This window comes from Petaurus breviceps, unplaced genomic scaffold, assembly GCF_028583685.1.
Source record: "Petaurus breviceps papuanus isolate PSGF00001 unplaced genomic scaffold, PetGlider_PUasm1.0 151, whole genome shotgun sequence".
Taxonomy (NCBI): domain Eukaryota; kingdom Metazoa; phylum Chordata; class Mammalia; order Diprotodontia; family Petauridae; genus Petaurus; species Petaurus breviceps.
The window spans coordinates 27,453,551-27,471,885 of NW_027185712.1; the positions used below are offsets into that span (position 1 = coordinate 27,453,551).

Genomic DNA, 18,335 nt, shown 5'->3' on the forward strand with positions numbered 1-18,335 from the left:
CTGTATTAGGATTATAAAATTTAGAGCAAGAATGGTAGTAGAAATAAGGACCACCAAAATCATATAGCCCAATTCCCTCTTCCCTAGATGGGGAAACAAACCTAGAGATGTAAAGTAATTTTCTGAAGGTTACAAAGGTGGTAGCTACCCAGGATTAAAGCCTGGGTTTTTCAATTCCAAATTCTTAAGGCTTTAGCCAAAGTACCATGGGTATTTTGTGATCTACCTTTTTCTTTTTTTTTTTTTTTCATTTGTTGTGAGTTTTCAGTATTGAAAACATTGGTTCCACAAGCTTTTGAGTTTTAAATGTTCTCTCCCTCATTCCTCTGCCAAGTTCCCCAAATTAAACATTTTCACTTGAGTCATGTTGTAAAGAAGAAATAGATCCAATGGGATGAACAATACAAAAGAGAGAGAGAGTGCAAATAGTACTTTTCAGCCTGTATTCAGACTCCCTAGTTCTTTCTCTGGATGTGGATAGCATTTTCCATCAAGAGCCTTTTGGAGTTATCTTAGAACCTTGCATTGCTGAGAAGAGCTAAGTCTTTGAAAGTGAGTCATTGCACAATGGGGCTGTAACTGTGTACAATGTTCTCCTGGTTCTTCTTCCTTATTGGGCATCTGTTCATATAAGTCTTTCCAGGTTTTTCTGAAGTATAGCTCAATAGTACTCCATTACATTCATATACCACAACTTGTTCAACCATTCCCCAGTTGTTGGGTATCCCTTCAATTTCCAATTCTTGGCAACCACAAAAAGAGCTGCTATAAATATTTTTGTTCATGTGGGTCCTTTTCCCATTTGTATGATCTCTTTGGGATACAGTCCTAGAAGCCATATTGCTGGGTGAAAGAGTATGCACATTTTTATAGACCTTTGGGCATAGTTCCAAATTGCTCTCCAAAATAGTTAGATCAGTTCACAACTCTACCAACGATACATTAATTTTCCCACATATTCTCCAGAATTTATAATTTTCCTGTTTTGTCATGTTAGCCAATCTGGCAGGTGTGATGTGGCACCTAACAGTTGTTTGATTTGCATTTCTCTACTCAGTAGTGATTTAGAGTATTTTTTTCATATGACTATAGTTAGCTTTAATTTCTTTTTTCTTTTTTTTTTTTTTTATTAATTTGTTTGTTTCCTTTTAGTTTACAGGATTCAATGCCACAATTCCTTGACTTTCGCATTTTGTCCTCCTCCCTCCCCTCCCCCCCATGGTGGCTTATAGTCAAGTATAGGATCTGTAAATACTTTCACATTATACATTAGTCAGGTTATAAGGACGGATTGTACCAGCTGGAATGAAAAATGGTAAAGAGGACATAAAACCAAATAAGAGAAGGAAAAAGATCAGGTATTTTACTTCCACCTGGATATAAACTCAGTTCTTTCTAGTTCTTTCTCTGGATGCACGTATTTCTCTCCATCATGAGTCTTTTGGGATTGACTTATATCATTGCATTGCTGAGAAGAGTCCAGTCTATCAAAGTTGGTCATCACACATACGTTGTGTCTGTAATTGTGTACAAATTTCTCCTGGTTCTACTCTTCTCATTCAGCATCAGTTTGTATAAGCCTCTCCAGGTAAATATGAAGACCATCTGCTCCTCGTTTCTTATAGCACAATAGTATTCTGTAACATGCATATACCACAACTTGTTCAGCCATTCCCCAACTGATGGGCACCCCCTTAATTTCCAATTCTTTTCTACCACAAAAACAGCTGCTATAAACATTTTTTGTACATATGGGTCTTCCTCCCACTCCTATGATCTCTTTGGGATATAACCCTAGGAGTGGTATTGCTGGATCAAAGGGTATCATCTGCAAAGAGTGATGGCTTGATTTCTTCTTTGCCTGTTCTAATTTATTTTTCTTCTTTTATTACTAAAGCTAACTTTTCTAGTACTATATTGAATAACAGTAGTGATAATGGACATCCTTATTTAACCCTCTCCCCCTCATCTTTTAGGAAATACTTTGAATTTATCTCTGCTTGCTGATGGTTTTAGGTAGATGCTACTTATCTTTTTTAAGGAAGCCTCCATTTATTCCTATGCTCTCTAGTGTTTTAATGGATATGGTATTTTGTCGAATCTTTTTCTGCATTTATTGTAATAATCATATAGTTTCTGTTAGTTTTGTTCTTTATATGATCAATTATGCTGATAGTTTTTCTAATATTGAATCAGCCCTGCATTCTTGGTATAAAACTTACCTGATCAAAGTGCATTATTCTGGTGATGAGTTGCTGCAATCTCTTTGCTAATATTGTATTTAAAATTTTTGCATCTATATTCATTAGGGAAATTGGCCTATAATTTTCTTTCTCCGTTTTGGCTCTGTAATGGTAATGTCATTTGAATTTGAAGATCTCTTGACCAAGCCTCTGTTGGGGAAACAGAAGGTATGAACTCCTGTCGCTGACATAACAGGAAGGGGTTGGCTGAAGCAGGAAACTAATGCTGTTTGTATATAAGGAAAAGCCCCAGAGAGAAAGTCAGAATTTCTTGGGACCAGAATCTGGTAGCAGAGCAGCTACAGAAGAGAGAATGGAGAACTGAGCCAGATTTCCTGAGAACTTGTGGTGGTGGAGCTTCTTCTGAACAGGAGCCCAGGAGAAGACTTAGGAAGCAGAAGACAGAAAGCATGACCAGACTTTGTCTGTTTGTGGCTTGGTTGAGCCTTGAATTCCCAGGAGCATAAATTATGAAGGAGGGGCGGCTAGGTGGCACAGTGGATAAAGCACCAGCCCTGGAGTCAGGAGGACCTGAGTTCAAATCTGGCCTCAGACACTTAACACAAAAAAACTAGCCGTGTGACTTTGGGCAAGTCACTTAACCCCAATTGCCCTCCAGGAAAAAAAAAAGAAATTATGAAGGAGTTGGACCAGACCCTGTGAACTTCAGTGTGGAGGAGGACCTAGAGAGCTGGACAAGGAACTGGGAGCTGTCTGCCATTGAACCCAGGTGACATTCAGGTAGAATCTGGAACCATGGAAGGGAATCCAGGGAATCTGAGAACTGGCCCCAAGTCAAGATGAAAAGACCTCTCTCTGGATACTGAGTAATGATGAAATTGTAGTTTACTAGTGACCTAGGGGTGAAGGGTTTGTGTATGATACTTAGTAGTAATTGATTGCTGAATAAGTGACTGATTGAGTTAATCAAGTGTGCCCCATGAGTGGAAGACTTTGACTATTGTACTTTGAGATGATTGTTCTTTGTTCTAAATATTGTGATCACTTTGGTGAAAACTATGTGGCCATTTTAATGATAAGCTGTTGTGAATACTGTATTGTGATTTTCTGTGATAAGTTGTAATATTGTGAATGCCTTACCTTGATTTTCTGTGAATGTTTTGCTTTGATTTGTTGTGGAATAAAGTGTTCACTATACTGTGTAATCAGAATCTTAAAAGCTGTTCACAGTAGCAGTCTTCTGAAAAGCTGCTCATGGATGGCATTACAGGCTCTTCTCAGTTTAGGTATCAGTACCATATTTGTATCATATAAAGAATTTGGTAGAACTCTTTCTTCAGCAGTTTTCCTACATAATCTATATAGTATTGATTTTTCTTTAAATGTTTGATAGAATTTGCTTGTAAATCCCTCTGGTCCTGGAGACTTTTTCCTGGGGATTTCATTGATGGGTTGTTCAATTTCTTTTTCTGAAATGGTATTATTTAAGTATTTTTCTTCCTCTTCTGTTATTCTGGGCAATTTATATTTTTGTAACTATGCATCCTTTTCACTAAGATTGTCAAATTTATGGGCACATAAATGGGCAAAATAATTCCTAATTATTGTTTTAATTTCCTCGTCATCGGTGTTGAATTCACCCTTTGCAATTTATATATTTTTTTAAATATTCATCCATTTCACTAAGACTGTCAAATTTTTTGGCATGCAGTTGGGCAAAATAGTTTCTAATTACTGCTTCATTTCCTCTTCATTGTTGGTGAATTCACCCTTTTCATTTTTGATACTGCTAATTTGGTTTTCTTTTTTTAATGAAATTAACCAAAGGTTTGTCTATTTTATTGTTGTTGTTTTCATAAAACCTCTTAGTTTTATATTCGTTGAATAGTTTTCTTAATCTCAATATTATTCATCTCTCATTTGGTTTTCAGTATTTCTAATTTGGTATTTAATTGGGAATTTTTAATTTGTTTTTTTTTTTCCCTAGCTATTTTAGTTGCATGCCCAATTCACTGATATCCATCTTGTGTTTCAGAATTAGTTTAGTTTCCAATTTTTCATCAATCTTTATACATGATCCTTTATTACATATAATTCTTATTGCATCGTGTATTTAATATTTCTGCTTTTATGTGTTGGATTGTGAGGTTTTTTTGCCTTAGTGCATGGTCAGTTTTTGTGTAGGTGCCCTGAACCACTGAGAAAAAGCTATATTCCTTTCTCTCCCCGTTCAGTTTTCTCTAGAGGCCTACCATATCTAACTTCACTAAAATTCTCTTTACCTCATTAATTTCTTTCTTGTTCATTTTGTGGTTAAATTTATCTAGTTCAGAGAGGGGGAAGTTGAAGTCCCCCATTAGTATAGTTTTAATGTCTGTTTCTTCCTGTAACTCCCTTAACTTCTCCTCTAAGGATATGAATTCTATACCACTTGGTGCATATATTTTTAGTAATGATATTACTTCATTGTCTCTGGTGCCTTTTAGTTGGATATAGTTTCCTTCCTTATCTCTTTTAATTAGATCTATTTTTGCTTTCTCTGAGATCAGGATTGCTATTTTTGCTGATTTTTGTTATTTCAGGTTAAGCATAATATATTCTACTCTAGCCTTTTTTACCTTTACACTGTGTTTCCCTCTGTTTAAATGTGTTTCTTGTAAATAACATATTGTAGGATTATGATTTTTAATACATTCTGCTGTCTGCTTCCATTTTATGGAAGATTTTATCCCATTCACAGTTACAGTTAGGATTAATATCTATGTCTTTCTCTCCATCCTACTCCCCCTCTCACCCATTTATGCTTTTCTTTCTCCTTTCTCCCTTTCCCTCCTCACTAGGGTTTTGCTTTTGAGCACTGCCTCCCTCAGTCCACCCTCTCTTCTATCAGCCATTCTCCCTTTTCTTTACCTTTTCCCTTACCACTTCTTCCCTCCTTTATATTCCTCTCTTTTTTTCTCCTTACCCCTCCAATTGCCTATAAGTCAAATTAGATTTCTATACCAACTTTGTTATTCCTTCCTTGAGTCAAATTTGAAGAGAGTAAAGTTCAAATAATGCTCATCACCATCACTTCTTTCCCTGTATTGTAATGTCTTTGTGCCTCTTCATGTGATGCAATTTACCCTTTTCTGCCTCCTCCTTTCCTGTTCTCCCATTACATTCTTTTTTACCACTTAGGTTTTTATCATCACATCAAAGTCAACTTAAATCCACACTCTCTGTGTATTTCCCTTTTGGATGTCATAATAAAGATATAGCTCAAGAGTTATAAGTGTCATCTTCCCCTTTAGAGATGTAAACAGTTTGCCATTATTGAATAATGTGTTTGCTTTTTCTTTCCTATTTACCTTTTTGTGCCTCTCTTAAGTCTTGTATTTGAAGGTCAAATTTTCCATTGAGCTCTGGTCTTTTCATTAGAAAAGTCTGAATGTCCCCTGTTTCATTAAATATCTATCTACTTCCTAAAAGATTATGCTTAGTTTTGCTAGGTAATTGATCCTTGGTTGTAATCCAAGCTTCTTTGCCTTATGGAATATCATATTATAAGCCCTTTGATCTTACTATAGAAGCTGCAAGGGCCTGTGTAATCCTGACTGTGGTTCCATGAGATTTAAATTGTTTCTTTCTTGCCTATTTGTAGTATTTTTCCTTCATCTGATAATTCTGGAATTTGGCTACAATATTCCTTGGCGTTTTCAATTCAGTATCTCTTTCAGGAGGTGATTGGTGGATTCCTTCAATGACTGTTTTACCCTCTGGTTTTAGGACCTTGGGGCAGTTTTCCTTGATTCTTGAAAGATATTTTCCAGGTTATTTTTTTTGGTCATGGTTTTCAGGTAAACGTGTCATTCTTAAATGATCTCTCCTGTATCTATTTTCCAGTTCAGTTGTTTTTCCAATGAGATATTTTACATTTTCTTCTATTTTTTCGTTCTTTTGATTTTGTTTAACTGATTGTTGATGTCTCAGTCATTAGTTTCCATTTGCCCAATTCTAATTTAAATTTTTTTTTCCAGTTAGCTTTTGTTTATCCTTTTCCATTTGGCCAGCTCTACTTTTTTTTTTTTTGATCAGTTCTTTTTAAGAAGTTGTTTTCTCCAGTATACTTTTTTTTTCCATCTTGTCGATTGTGTTTTCAAAGGAATTGTTCAATTTTTCTTCTGCCTCTCTTATTTCACTTTTAAACCCTTCTTGAACTCTTCCAAGAAGACTTTTGGGGCTTGCGACCAGTTTGTATTCCCCTTTGAGGTTTCAGATTATGTGTAGACTGATCATGTTGTCCTTGCCTGAATTTGTGTTTCGATCTTTCCTGTCACCAAGATACTTCTGTGATAATTGTTCCCCTCCCCCTTTTATTTTTTGCTTTTAAAGTAAATCCATGCTTCTGGGACCAAGGGGGCACTGTTCCACACTTCTTGTGCTGAGGGTCAGGGGCCTGGTAACTGGTTTTGTGTGCTTGTGCCTCAAGTGCTGGCAGTTGGAGGGTTGTAAAGGTCCCATAGTTTACCTGAAGCTGAGCTGGAGTTTCTGGGGCAATATTCTTTGCCTTTTTCAAGGTTAGTAAGGGAGGGTGAAAATGACTTACTGCTTACTCAGCCATCTTGGTTTCCGGAAGTTGAAATAGGTGGAACTACCTCATTTTTAAACCTACTTTTAATGTGAGAGAATTGTTTCTGTTCATATCTAGATCTAATCACTTCAATGAGAAGTGATCTGTTTAGGTCATGTTCTCAAGATTTTTTTTTATTGGGGAACAAAAAAAGGGATAGTTACTTCTATGGGATGCGCTAAAATTGATTATCTGAAAAAGGAAACTGAGGACAAAGTTACTGAGCCATCTGTGATTTAATTTGGGAAGCTTGCATTTGCATATTAAGCCAGGTCACTTGACTCCTTAGAGGTCAGAGATAAGGAGTGTTATAGAATTGGTTTTTTTTTAACAAAAAAAGAGAAATTGGAAAAAGTTATAGAAACTTATTTTGAACATAATTTAATTGAACAAGGTAGATCACTTGACTAGTTAGCTTTTCCCAGTTTCTTAATCCTATGCCAGACATCCTTTCCTCCAGGGTAGTACCTTTTGTAACTACAAATTATACTGAGAAAGAGAATCTTGGTGGTTAGCAGTCATCTCCCCCCAGTCTTCCTTAGGAGACTCTATTACTCAGCTTAGACTCTAGCTGAAGAAGGGAAAGGGGGCTTAATTTAACCTCTGGTCAACCTTTCTCCAGCTGCCAGAAAGGGAAACTTGGCTTCTGGTTGTCCCTGCTTTTTGCTTAGTCTTTGGTCACCCCAATCCTCCTACTTTCTGCTAGAAAGGGAGGCTTAGCCTTTTGAAAAACCTTATTATTTTAGGATGATTTGTAAAAAAAATTATCTACTACTAAATGATAATGTCTTCTCAGTCTCTCCACTAAATCTCTAGGTAACCTAAATTATCTGTTAGTCTGGATTAGCTCTTAACCTAATCCTTTAATCAAACTCAAAATAAATCAAAATAATAAAAACTGATTTCCTTTCAAATGAGGACTTCAGATTTGAACTTCCCTGATTAGACTTCAGGTATTGTTTTTCACAGAAGCCTGGTCTTCAAGATGGACAGTGTTTACAGAATGACATAGTAGAGTTTGAGATATTGGACTTGGAGTCAGGAAAACTAGAGTTCAGATTCCACTGATGTAGGAGCTCAGTGACCATGGAGAGGAATTCACATTTTTATACTTGGTACAGTTGAATTCCTAGGACAATGTAAAATAAATGAAAAGAGGTTTAAAGGAAAAAATAAATCCTCCTTGTTATAAACATTTATCCTTTGAATCATCTGCATTGTGCATCAAATCAGGCTAAACTTCTAGGAACATAAGTGAGTAAATTATTATATAGCATACAAAAATTACATTGTAAAGAACTCCTAAAAGCATCTAAATTTGGCTCAAAGGGACTACAAGTGATTTAGAATTCAATTGTCTGTAGAGACTCTTCATGTTTGACTTCTCTAGTCAGTAACCAAATGACTGCACTTTAGAGATCACTTCTGTAGTATGTTATTGGACTAGAAAATTGTGGCTGAAAATATAACAGAGGAAGAAGTAAGCTTTAAGAATACTACTTTTACTTTTTGTCTCTAAAGTTTTTTGTGTGTTTTGTTTTGGTAAATGGTTTGGTAATGAGTTTATGTTTGGTGAGTTGGGACTCCTTAAAGCACCAAGGATTTAATTCAACAGTCATTGAGGGTCTACTAGGTGTAAGGCACTGAAGAATGTGGGAAATTAAAGTGGTTACTGCCTGATGTTCAAAAAGAAATATGAAGTATTTAACTCTCCCTTACAATCTTATACAGTGATATTATTTTATGGATAATAATTAGCCAATGCATTTGTTTGAGCTGCCTCCCCAGAAAGTGGAAATAGCTGCCCTGATCAGTTTGTTTGTTTTTTTTCTTTCAGAATTTAAATGAATATGTTGCTGCACTAATCACACTGAAACAAAAAATAATTGATAGAGAGTAAGTAAAAATGTTTTTAAAAGACGTTTTAGGTGAGCAAAAGTTTTATTATTTGGTTTTAATATATTGGTCTGGGGAAAATAGGAGGTACGCACTAATTTCCTAATAATATTAGAATAGTGGTCTTGAGATCACTGGAACCAAGCCCATATGAGTTTTCTTTTTTGCTAATAGATTGCCATTGGAGAATGGTCTCTTGTTTATATAGTGACGATCAATATAATTTTAAGTTATTTTGTTAGTAAGATTTTAATTTTTTCAATTAATAAAAATCTGTTTTTTTCTCCCTTTCATAACCTCCCCTCAGTGAAAAAAGAAAACCTTTCTAACCTATGTATGTATATGCAGTGTAAAGCAAAACAAATTTCCAAATTAACTATGTCCAAGAAATACATAAGGTACTGCTATTAAAGCTTAAAGCTGTGCTTAGATTTTTGGGATACCCCCTGTGTCTGTACCCTGAGACCTTTACTTTTCTCTCTGGATAGCATGTTTCACTATGAGTCTTCTGAAATTATGGCTGGTCATTGAGTTGGTCACAGTTCTTAAGTGCTCAAAGTTTGTCTTTACAATAATATTATAGTATAAATTGTTCTTTTGATTCTGCTCATTTCACACTGCATCAGTTCATAAAAGTGTTCCCACAGATTTCTCTGAAACTTCCCTTTCTCATTATTTCTTTTTTGTGTAATAGTATTCCATTACATTCATTTACAATAAATTTGTTTAGCCATTGTCTCAGTATAGGAAACCTCCCTTAGTTTCCACAAAACTGTCACCACAAAAAGAGCTACTATAAATGTTTTTTGTATTTATGGATCATTTTCTGCTTTCTTTGATCTCTTTGGGGATAGGCCTGTGAGTGGACTTGTTAGGGTCAAAGGGTATATGCACAGTTGAGTAACTAACTTCTTTCCAGAATGGCTGGATAATTTTACAGCTACATGTGGTGGACCAAAATATAAAATCCATAGCCAGGATTTCAGGATTAATCCACATTCTCTTCATGGGATGAATAGAACTCTAGTACATGCTTTAATAGTGACATGTATCTTGGATAATTTTTATTTTTCTAGTGTAATAAATGAACTGTTTCACTCAGTTCTAACTTTGAGCAAGACTCCTGCCCCCACCTCCAAAAAAAAAAAAAGGAAGAAAGAAAGATTAGGAATATGGGAAAGGAGAAAAATGTATCAGCCTATGAAAAGGTTTGCTAGGAAATTTACAATATTTTTTCTTAACTCATCTGTAATACTGTTAGCTTGGAAGGACTGACTATTTCCAAGATTGAAAGCTATCTTGCCAGGGTAAAATGCACTTAGGATAAAATGATCTCCCTCAGGATGCAGAATGAGAATTTTAGTATCCTTAGGTTAAATGACCTTGGTCTGCCACCATTCTGTTTCTGATATGGAAGCATTTTTACTTGTGTTTTTAAGTTTCTTGCTATACTCATATTCTTCCCAGTTTAAAAAAAAAAAAGATGGGTCCTTGTACCAGCAAGCACCCCAAGCGTCCTCAGGGTTTGCTGCCGATACAGGTTCTTAGATCTGCTTTGTTAAAGGAAAGCAACTCAAAATGGGTTAACAAGCTTACTTTAATCAGTCAGACATATATCATTTACCTTGTTCAGGGGAAAAGGTCAGCACCCCGAACTTCAAAGTATACAGGCAGAATTATCAAGACAGAAACAGATCAAGTAGACAGCTTTCCAAACTGTCCAGCCATTACATCCATACCCAATCAACATCTGGGTTTTTCAAGGGGGGGGGGGGCCCTCTGGACAACGGCTTCCCAGAATCCAGGTCAAATCACAGAACACTTCTCAAAGTGAGCCCCCCAAAACAAAGCTACACATCAGGGCTTATATAGCCTTCTCCTGGCTCAGAGAATGTAACAACCTTATTGACTCACTGGCCAATCAAGAAATATCTACTGAAAAACAAGCCTCCCACCCCAGGCTCCAGATGCACTTTAGCCTAGGGGCAGGGAAGATCTTTAAATTTGCATTTCCATTACAGTCCTAAAATTTTCAGTCATTCTGGGAAGTTCAATTAAAATGCTTTAAACTCTGTGAAAAGTCTAATACTATACCAGGCCTAGATTTTTGTCAGATCAGATGACTTTATAGGTAGCAAATGACATATTTTAATAGCTTTAGATTATAATTTAATGTGATATTTTTAGAATAGTCAGATTATTGATGTGACTTATTGATCCTAGAATAAATTTACCAAACTACTTGACCTTGTAAAGTACATGCCTTATGTATTGTACAACATTAATAAATTAAATATGTTGAGATTTTTCAAATAAAAATGTAAACTGGTGGTTTTTCTTTATATTTTCATTGTAAATAATTTATTCTTCTTTCTCTTTTATTCACAGTAATTTGCTGACAGAATATCAGAAGAAATGTGATGATATCCTTTCTAATAGCTTTTTACTTTTAAATATATTCTCTTAGTATATATTACTTTAAAAAGCCAACTCTTTTTATGTCTAATTTTTTTGAAGGAACTCTTTGATACTTTCTTACTTATTTGTAAGGAAACATTTAGGCTCTAGTAAAGAACATATCTTACTAGCTTAATATTTAATAGTCTATATATTTCATATTCTAACTGATCCATAAATTGACCCTTCCATTAATCCTAACTTTTTTGTATATAATTTGCCTCATCTTTAAAATGAACTTAGTGTATATTCTTTATTGCCTTGAGACCTTTAGAAAAATTCTACTATAGCACCATAGAAATAATATAAAAAAAAAGAATTACCTAAAATCATTTGGACTTGGATATTATGATTAAATAAATATTTGTGTTAGCACAGAAATATATACACACAAAACACCTATCAGACATGAATTAACAATGGTATAGAAAGTACTCAGCTTACATGTAGTTATGAATATCAGTTACTGTACAGTTCTGTTAAATCCTGAATCTTTTTATTTTCTAACTTTTTCGATTATGAATAAACAGGGATTTATTCTGTCAGTCAACAAGCATTTATTTATCACCTCCTGATGGAGATAAAAATGCCCAGAATTAGACAATCCCTTCTCAAGGAGTGCAGAATCCATTGAGGGAGTTACTGTGTACATATGTTGAGTATTATCCAAATTATATACATACATAGACAAAATCCAAGGTAGTTAGCTTTGGATTAGGAAACACTTCATGCAGAATGCAGAGGTTATGAGGTGGTACTTTCTACACATGGAAACGACAGCCAATACAAAGGCATAGAGAGGGGAAAGAGAGTGCCATGTGTTTGGAAGAGAAAGGAGGCTTATTTGGCTGTACTAGAGAATGTGGGAAAGGGAGTGATATGTAATGAAGTCATGAAAGGTATTATTGTGATGTTTAACTATCAGTTATTAAATTTAAGTTTCATAAACTTAGGTTATGCCCAGTTGTTTGTAGAAACCTGTGAAAATAGCTAATGTTTCCATTTAAATTATGTCTTTGTAGCCTTAAGTCAATATAAACTTTAGGGCTATCAGTATTATTTTCTTGCTTATAAAAGTAAAATAGTGGAAATAAAATGCATTCTGAGGTTTAAAGAGGAATAAGGAGAGGTAGGAAAACGTGAGGCATATTCAGCGAATTGATAAGTAGTTTTGATTTCAGCTGGAGTGTGTGGATAGCAATATTTGGGTGGCCCCAGTTTCTGGAGGGCCATGAATACTAGGCTCAGGAGTTGGAACTTTATTCAGTAGGCAGAATGAAGCCATTCAAAGAGTTTTGAACAGAAGAATGGTGAGACCAAGTCTGTTTGTGAGGAAGCTTAGTCCTGCAGCAGTATAGACAGAAGATAAGAAGAGTGTAGTACAAGGCTGTTTACTACAGGAACACCAGTATATCATGAGAGTAGAGCAGAAGAATTAATGAGCTGCATTGCAGAACTTATTTTAAAATAATGTTTCATCCAAAAGAAACAATGTGAATTCATCCTAATCTGACTGTATAATTTCTTTTCAAAACTGCTTTTTTTCCCTTCTAATACTGAATTGCTTTTGAAAATCTGAATAATAAAGAAATTTGTCAGTGTTCCATTACTGTAGGAGCTCATTTATTATTTAAAGCCACTTTCCAATTACTACTGTGCATTTGAGATAGATCTTCAAGAATGTTTCTTAATCATTCTACTGAAAATGGAAATTGATTTAGGAATTCTGGTGTGGTGTTTCATAGACCCTTATCGTTATTGCTGGAATTAATTTCATTATGTCTATACTATAGATTGAGCTTAGATTTTATCAGTAGGAATGTTTTTTTTAAGTCATGATTGTTTCATATATATGTATCATAGATTGTGTGTGTGTGTGTGTATGTACATCTGAGGAACTCACCAAAGTCTTACCTCATTCTATTCTTATAAATAAGTTAAAACCTAAAAGAGGTTTTGGAGACAGTTGATTTTATTGCATCATTAACAGTGGATTCTTAAGATTTCTGTTCTTGCGTTTTACCTTTGAACCCATTGGCTGTAGTCATTTATAAAAGTCTGCTTATTTTTAAACAGTCAAGCATTTATTAAAAACCTACTGGGTTCCAGCTTCTAGGGATTCAAAGAAAAAAGTAAAATGTATATAATTTATACAAAATTAATACAAGGTATTTTGGGGACAAAGTGAAAGGTTTCATGTAGAAGGTAGTGCTTGAGCTGAGTATTGATGGAAACTTGGCTGAAATAAGTATGTAGCACATTTGAGGCATTGCAGAAAGCCCATGGTACATCCTGTGTGGAACAGCAAATAGGCCAGTGTGTGCATGGAAGAGGAGTAAATCATAAGAAAATTGAGAAGATAGGAAGGGGTCAGATTGTGAAGAGTTATAAGTGCCAAATATTTAATCCTAGAAGTAATAGGTAACTGAAAATAATATTACAATATATAATTTTCTAAGTTTTCTTTAACTCAGGGTTACAGCTGCAGTTCGCAGAAAGGTAAGCATAGATTTAAATGATACAATTCACATGGGCCTTGTTTTTGAGTGGACATCCTGCATGCTATTTATAGTAAAGGGGCTGATGACATACCACTAAAAAAATAATATTGGTTCCTCCTAAATAGCATCTTTCCAGGAATCCAGGTAGCAAAATGAATAGGGTCCTCAGCCTGAAGTAGGAAAACTCTTCTTCCTGAATTCAAATCTGGCCTCAAATACTTAATAACTTTGTGACCTGGGTAAGTCACTTAACCCTGTTTGCCTTGGTTTCCTCCTCTGTCAAATGAGCTGGAGAAGGAAACCAGACTAGTATCTTTGCAAAGAAAATCCCAAATGGGGTCAGGAAGAGTGAAACACAACTAAAATGGTTGAACAAAGTCTGAACAATGACAGATTATGTACAATAACATCAGTTAGCATAAGTCTTTTAAAGCTGCATTTATTTCTTTGGGCTTCTGTTTTACCACATGATTATCTGAACATTATCTACCTATGGGAGATAACCTTGCCCATTATTATTTAAATGTAACCTCATTGACCAAAAGACTTTTTTGTTTGACTGCAATTTTCTAAACATTGCAATCTAATTCAGCTGATTGTCTAATTAGGATTTGTTCAAAATATTCAATGTTAATTATATAGATATCAGTAAAAAAAGAGAGTCTACAGAGCTTTCCTGCATGAATTCTTCTATTCTTAATCCTAGCTTTGGGTTCTGTTTCATCAATGATGTTTAGCCAATGTTAAATTCTTTTTAAATTGACATTTTAGCACCATCAGATTATTTTGTCTAATTTGGACTATTTAATTTGGTTGTTTTAACCAGTTTAATTTCAGCTATTTGAATTAATTACAAATAGACATACTTAAATTTTTAGTATGTGTTTCATTACATAATTGAACTCAAGAGTTTAATGTGGGAATGAGTTAACTGATCCTTTCAGCTTAGGCTCAGTCCAAGGAGAAGTTGGAAGATAAGTTTGCTTGGATAATAGTTATTTAGTCTCCCAACAGATTGGAAAGTTATATTAATTACCTTTTAAATCCTTTTTCAGTCTGTTTTTGCCAGCAAAAGAAAAAAGTATAATAATGGTAAGAAGTGGATTATGACATGCAGAGGTTCACAGAATCAGGTTCATAGAAGAGAGTTATTACAGGGACAGCAAGAGTGTTACTTAAACTCTTCACTTGCAAAAAGTAAAGCTGTATAAAGAAGAATTTTAAGTTAATTGCACTCAGGTAACTAGATACTATACTATTAACACATTACCTGTTCATTTTAGAGAAAACTCTGCACTTCGTAAGCAGGTGGAACAAATGCTGCAAAAAATTTCCCCTCTGGAGAAATGCCAGGAAGAACTGGGATGTTTGAAAGCAGAATTAGAAGAGAAAAAGGTATAGTGGTGAAAAATTCAGTATTGTTTGGCTGTGGCTTACCCAAATCCCATTCATTGTTCAGTGTGGTCATTTGGAATAAGTTGTAGGTATGTTATCCTGTGCACATATAAGTCATGTTCTTCATTTTGTTATTTTCCATCCTTGTGTGTTATTACATAGCCTTAGATCTTTAGACTTGGCCAGACTAGGCATAGTTTCCATCTTAAGATTCCAGAACATTTGAAGACTTGTTAGAAGTCTGGTGTTCACTTAGAATTTTATGTCACATTGAGAAGAATACATGCAGCCTTTAAAAAAATAATGTTTACAAGGACTTTTTAATTTTTAATTTTCATTTTGCAGAGTAATCTGTTAAAGTGAAAACTCATTTAGCAGTTTTGAAATCTTATGACCTAAACTGTGACATGTTCGCCTCCTAATAATTTCATTTAAAAACTACTTAAGTTTAGAGTTTTGGCTGGTTGTTGGTTAATTTTCTTTTTTTTTTTTTTTGAAGGTTTTTTTAAAATTTATTTTTAGTTTTCAAAATTCATTTCCATAAGATTTTGAGTTATAAATTTTCTCCCCCACCCAAGATAGAAAGCATACTGAATACCCCTTCTCCCAATCTGCTCTCTCTTATATCTTCTCCCGTGCCCCCGCTAACTTTCTAGTAGGGCAAGATGGATCTCTATACCCCAGTGCCTAAATATCTTATTTCCCAGTTGCATGTAAAAAAAACTATTTTTTTTCACATTTGTTTTTAAAACTTTGATTTCCAGATTCTTTTCCTTCTTCCCTCCTCACCCAAACCCACTGGGAAGATAAGCAGTTCAATATAGGTTGTACATGTGTAGTTACGCACAATGTTTCTATAGTAGCTATACTGTGAAAGACTGTATTTCCCTCCATCCTATCCTGCCCCCCAGTTATTCCATTTTCTACTTTGACCCTGTCCCTTTTTTTCCTCTTTTTCACTCTCTTTTATTTTTTTAGTTTACATCATTCATTTCCACAAGATTTTGAGTTACAAATTTTCTTCTCATTTTTCCCCTTACCCACCACCCCAAAACAGTGATCCCACTGAATATCCCCTCTCCCAATCTGCTCTCTCCCATATCTTCCCCCATACGTCCTCCGACTTTCGGCACGGTGGATCTCTGTGCCCCATTGCCTGTATATCTCATTTCCCAGTTATATGTATAATAATAATAATTATATATATATATATATATATATATATATATATTTTAAACATTTGATTTTAAAACTTTGAATTCCAGATTCTTTTCCTTCCTCCCTCATCACCCACCCTTACTGGGAAGATAAGCAATTCAATATAGGTTATACATGTGTAGCTATGCAAAACATTTCCATAGTGTATATATTGTGAAATATTGACTATATTTCCCTCCATCCTATCCCACCCCCCACTAGTTCTATTCTCTACTTTGATCCCATCCCTTTTCAAAAGTGGGTGTTTCCAACTTCTCTCCCCCCCAGCCTAGCCTTCCTTACATCATCCCCCCTCTCATCCCCTTCCCCCCTACTCTCCTGTAGGGTGAGATACCCTATTTAGTGTGTATGTCAAAGTTCCTTATGATTTCTTTTCCCTGTTTACCTTCTCATGCTTCTCTTGCTTCTTGTATCTGAGTGTCAGATTTTTAATTCAACTCTGGTTTTTCATCAAAAATGCTTGAAAGCCCTCTATTCCATTGAATTAATATTTTCTCCTGAAACATGATACTCAGTTTTGCAGAGTAGGTGATTCTTGGTTTTAATCCCAGCTACTTTGACCTCCTGAATATCATATTCCAAGCCCTTCATTCCCTCAGTGTAGAAGCTGCCAGATCCTGGGTTATCCTGATTCTGTTTCCACAATATTCAAATTGTTTCTTCCTGGCTGCTTGTAATATTTTCTCCTTGATCTGGGAACCCCTGGAACCTGCCTATAATATTCCTAAGAGTTTTCTTTTGGGGATCTTTTTTAGGAGGTGATAGGTGGATTCTTTCAACCTTTATTTTTCCCTCTGGTTCTAAAACATCAGGGCAATTTTCCTTGAGAATTTCTTGAAGGAAGATTTCTAGGTTCTTTCTTTGATCATGGCTTTCAGGTAGTCCAATAATTTTTAAATTCTCTCCTTGGTCTATTTTCCAGGTCAGTGGTTTTTCCACTGAGATATTTCACATTGCCTTCTGTTTTTTCACTTGTTTGGATCTGTTTAATAGTATCTTGATTTCTCATAAAGTCACTAGCTTCCATTTACTCCAGTCTCATTCTGAAGGAATGATTCTCTTCAGTGAGCTTTTGAGATTCTTTTTCAATCTGACAAAATCAGTTTTTTAAGGCATTCTTCTCCTCATTGCCTTTTTGAGCCTCTTTTGCCATCTGGGTTAGTCTCTTTTTTAAGGTGTTATTTTCTTCAGTCAGGTTGTTCACTCTCATTTCATACTTTTCTTGCATCATTCTCATTTCTCTTCCCAATTTTTCCTCTTTTATTTGGTTTTCAAAATTCTTAGACTTCTCTATGGCCTGTAACCAGCTCATATTTTTCTTGGAAACTGTTGGTGCAGGAGTTCTGACTTCACTATCTTCCTGCTATTCCATACTTTGATCCTTTTTGTCCCCAAAATAGGAGTCTAATGTCAGATTCCTCTGTTTTCTTTGCTTCCTTTGCTTGTTCATGTTGCCGCTCAATTACTTTTGAACTTTTTGCCACAGTAGCACTCTTCTACCAGAGGGGGAGCTTTTTCCCAATCGCTGGAGTTTTCTCAGCTGCTGGAGCTATTAGTTGGGTGCCCTCTCTGAGGCCTCCATACTCTCTGGCAAACTGGTCATGTACCCCATGCACCCTAGACAGTGATCCCGATCCAAGCAGGTTAAAGCAAGGGTGATTACTCCTCAGTCTGGTTGCTTGTTCCCCCTACAGTCTGCAGGCCAGGAGCTCTGAAGCAGCCATGCGGTGGTGGCTGCATGGCTGCCACACCTCAGCCACTTCCCCCTTCAGGGGGTAAAGGCCATATCGCACTCCTGAAGTCCTGGTTACCAATGTCCACACTGCATTGACCTCTCACTTTGTCCTTAGCATCTATGGGTTGATAATTCTGGAAACCTCCACAGCTGCTGGTGATCTGAAGTCCCCCCAGTGGGTGGCTGGTTGTGGCCACCCTGAGGCTAAAATGAGGCTCATACTTGGCTTGGCTTCCAGAGCGCTGCACTGGCCCCTTCTTGCCGGCCTGCTGGACTGTCTTCAATGGGGACTTAGCTTCTCTCTTTCATTTTCTGGG

General features: G+C 35.7%; 1 protein-coding gene across 2 annotated transcripts in view; it reads left to right on the forward strand.

Moving 5' to 3' along the window:
- Nucleotides 1–18,335, forward strand: part of ICE1 (interactor of little elongation complex ELL subunit 1) — an 88,023-nt gene that overhangs the window by 15,863 nt on the left and 53,825 nt on the right. For both annotated transcript variants that reach the window (XR_011166194.1, XM_069076867.1), the window contains exons 2-5: nt 8,654–8,712; nt 11,101–11,135; nt 13,650–13,668; nt 14,954–15,065. Coding sequence is in view for 1 of the 2 variants with exons in the window: in XM_069076867.1 (XP_068932968.1) it covers nt 8,654–8,712; nt 11,101–11,135; nt 13,650–13,668; nt 14,954–15,065 (225 nt within the window). In the remaining variant the exon portion in view is untranslated. The remainder of the gene's footprint in view (nt 1–8,653; nt 8,713–11,100; nt 11,136–13,649; nt 13,669–14,953; nt 15,066–18,335) is intronic.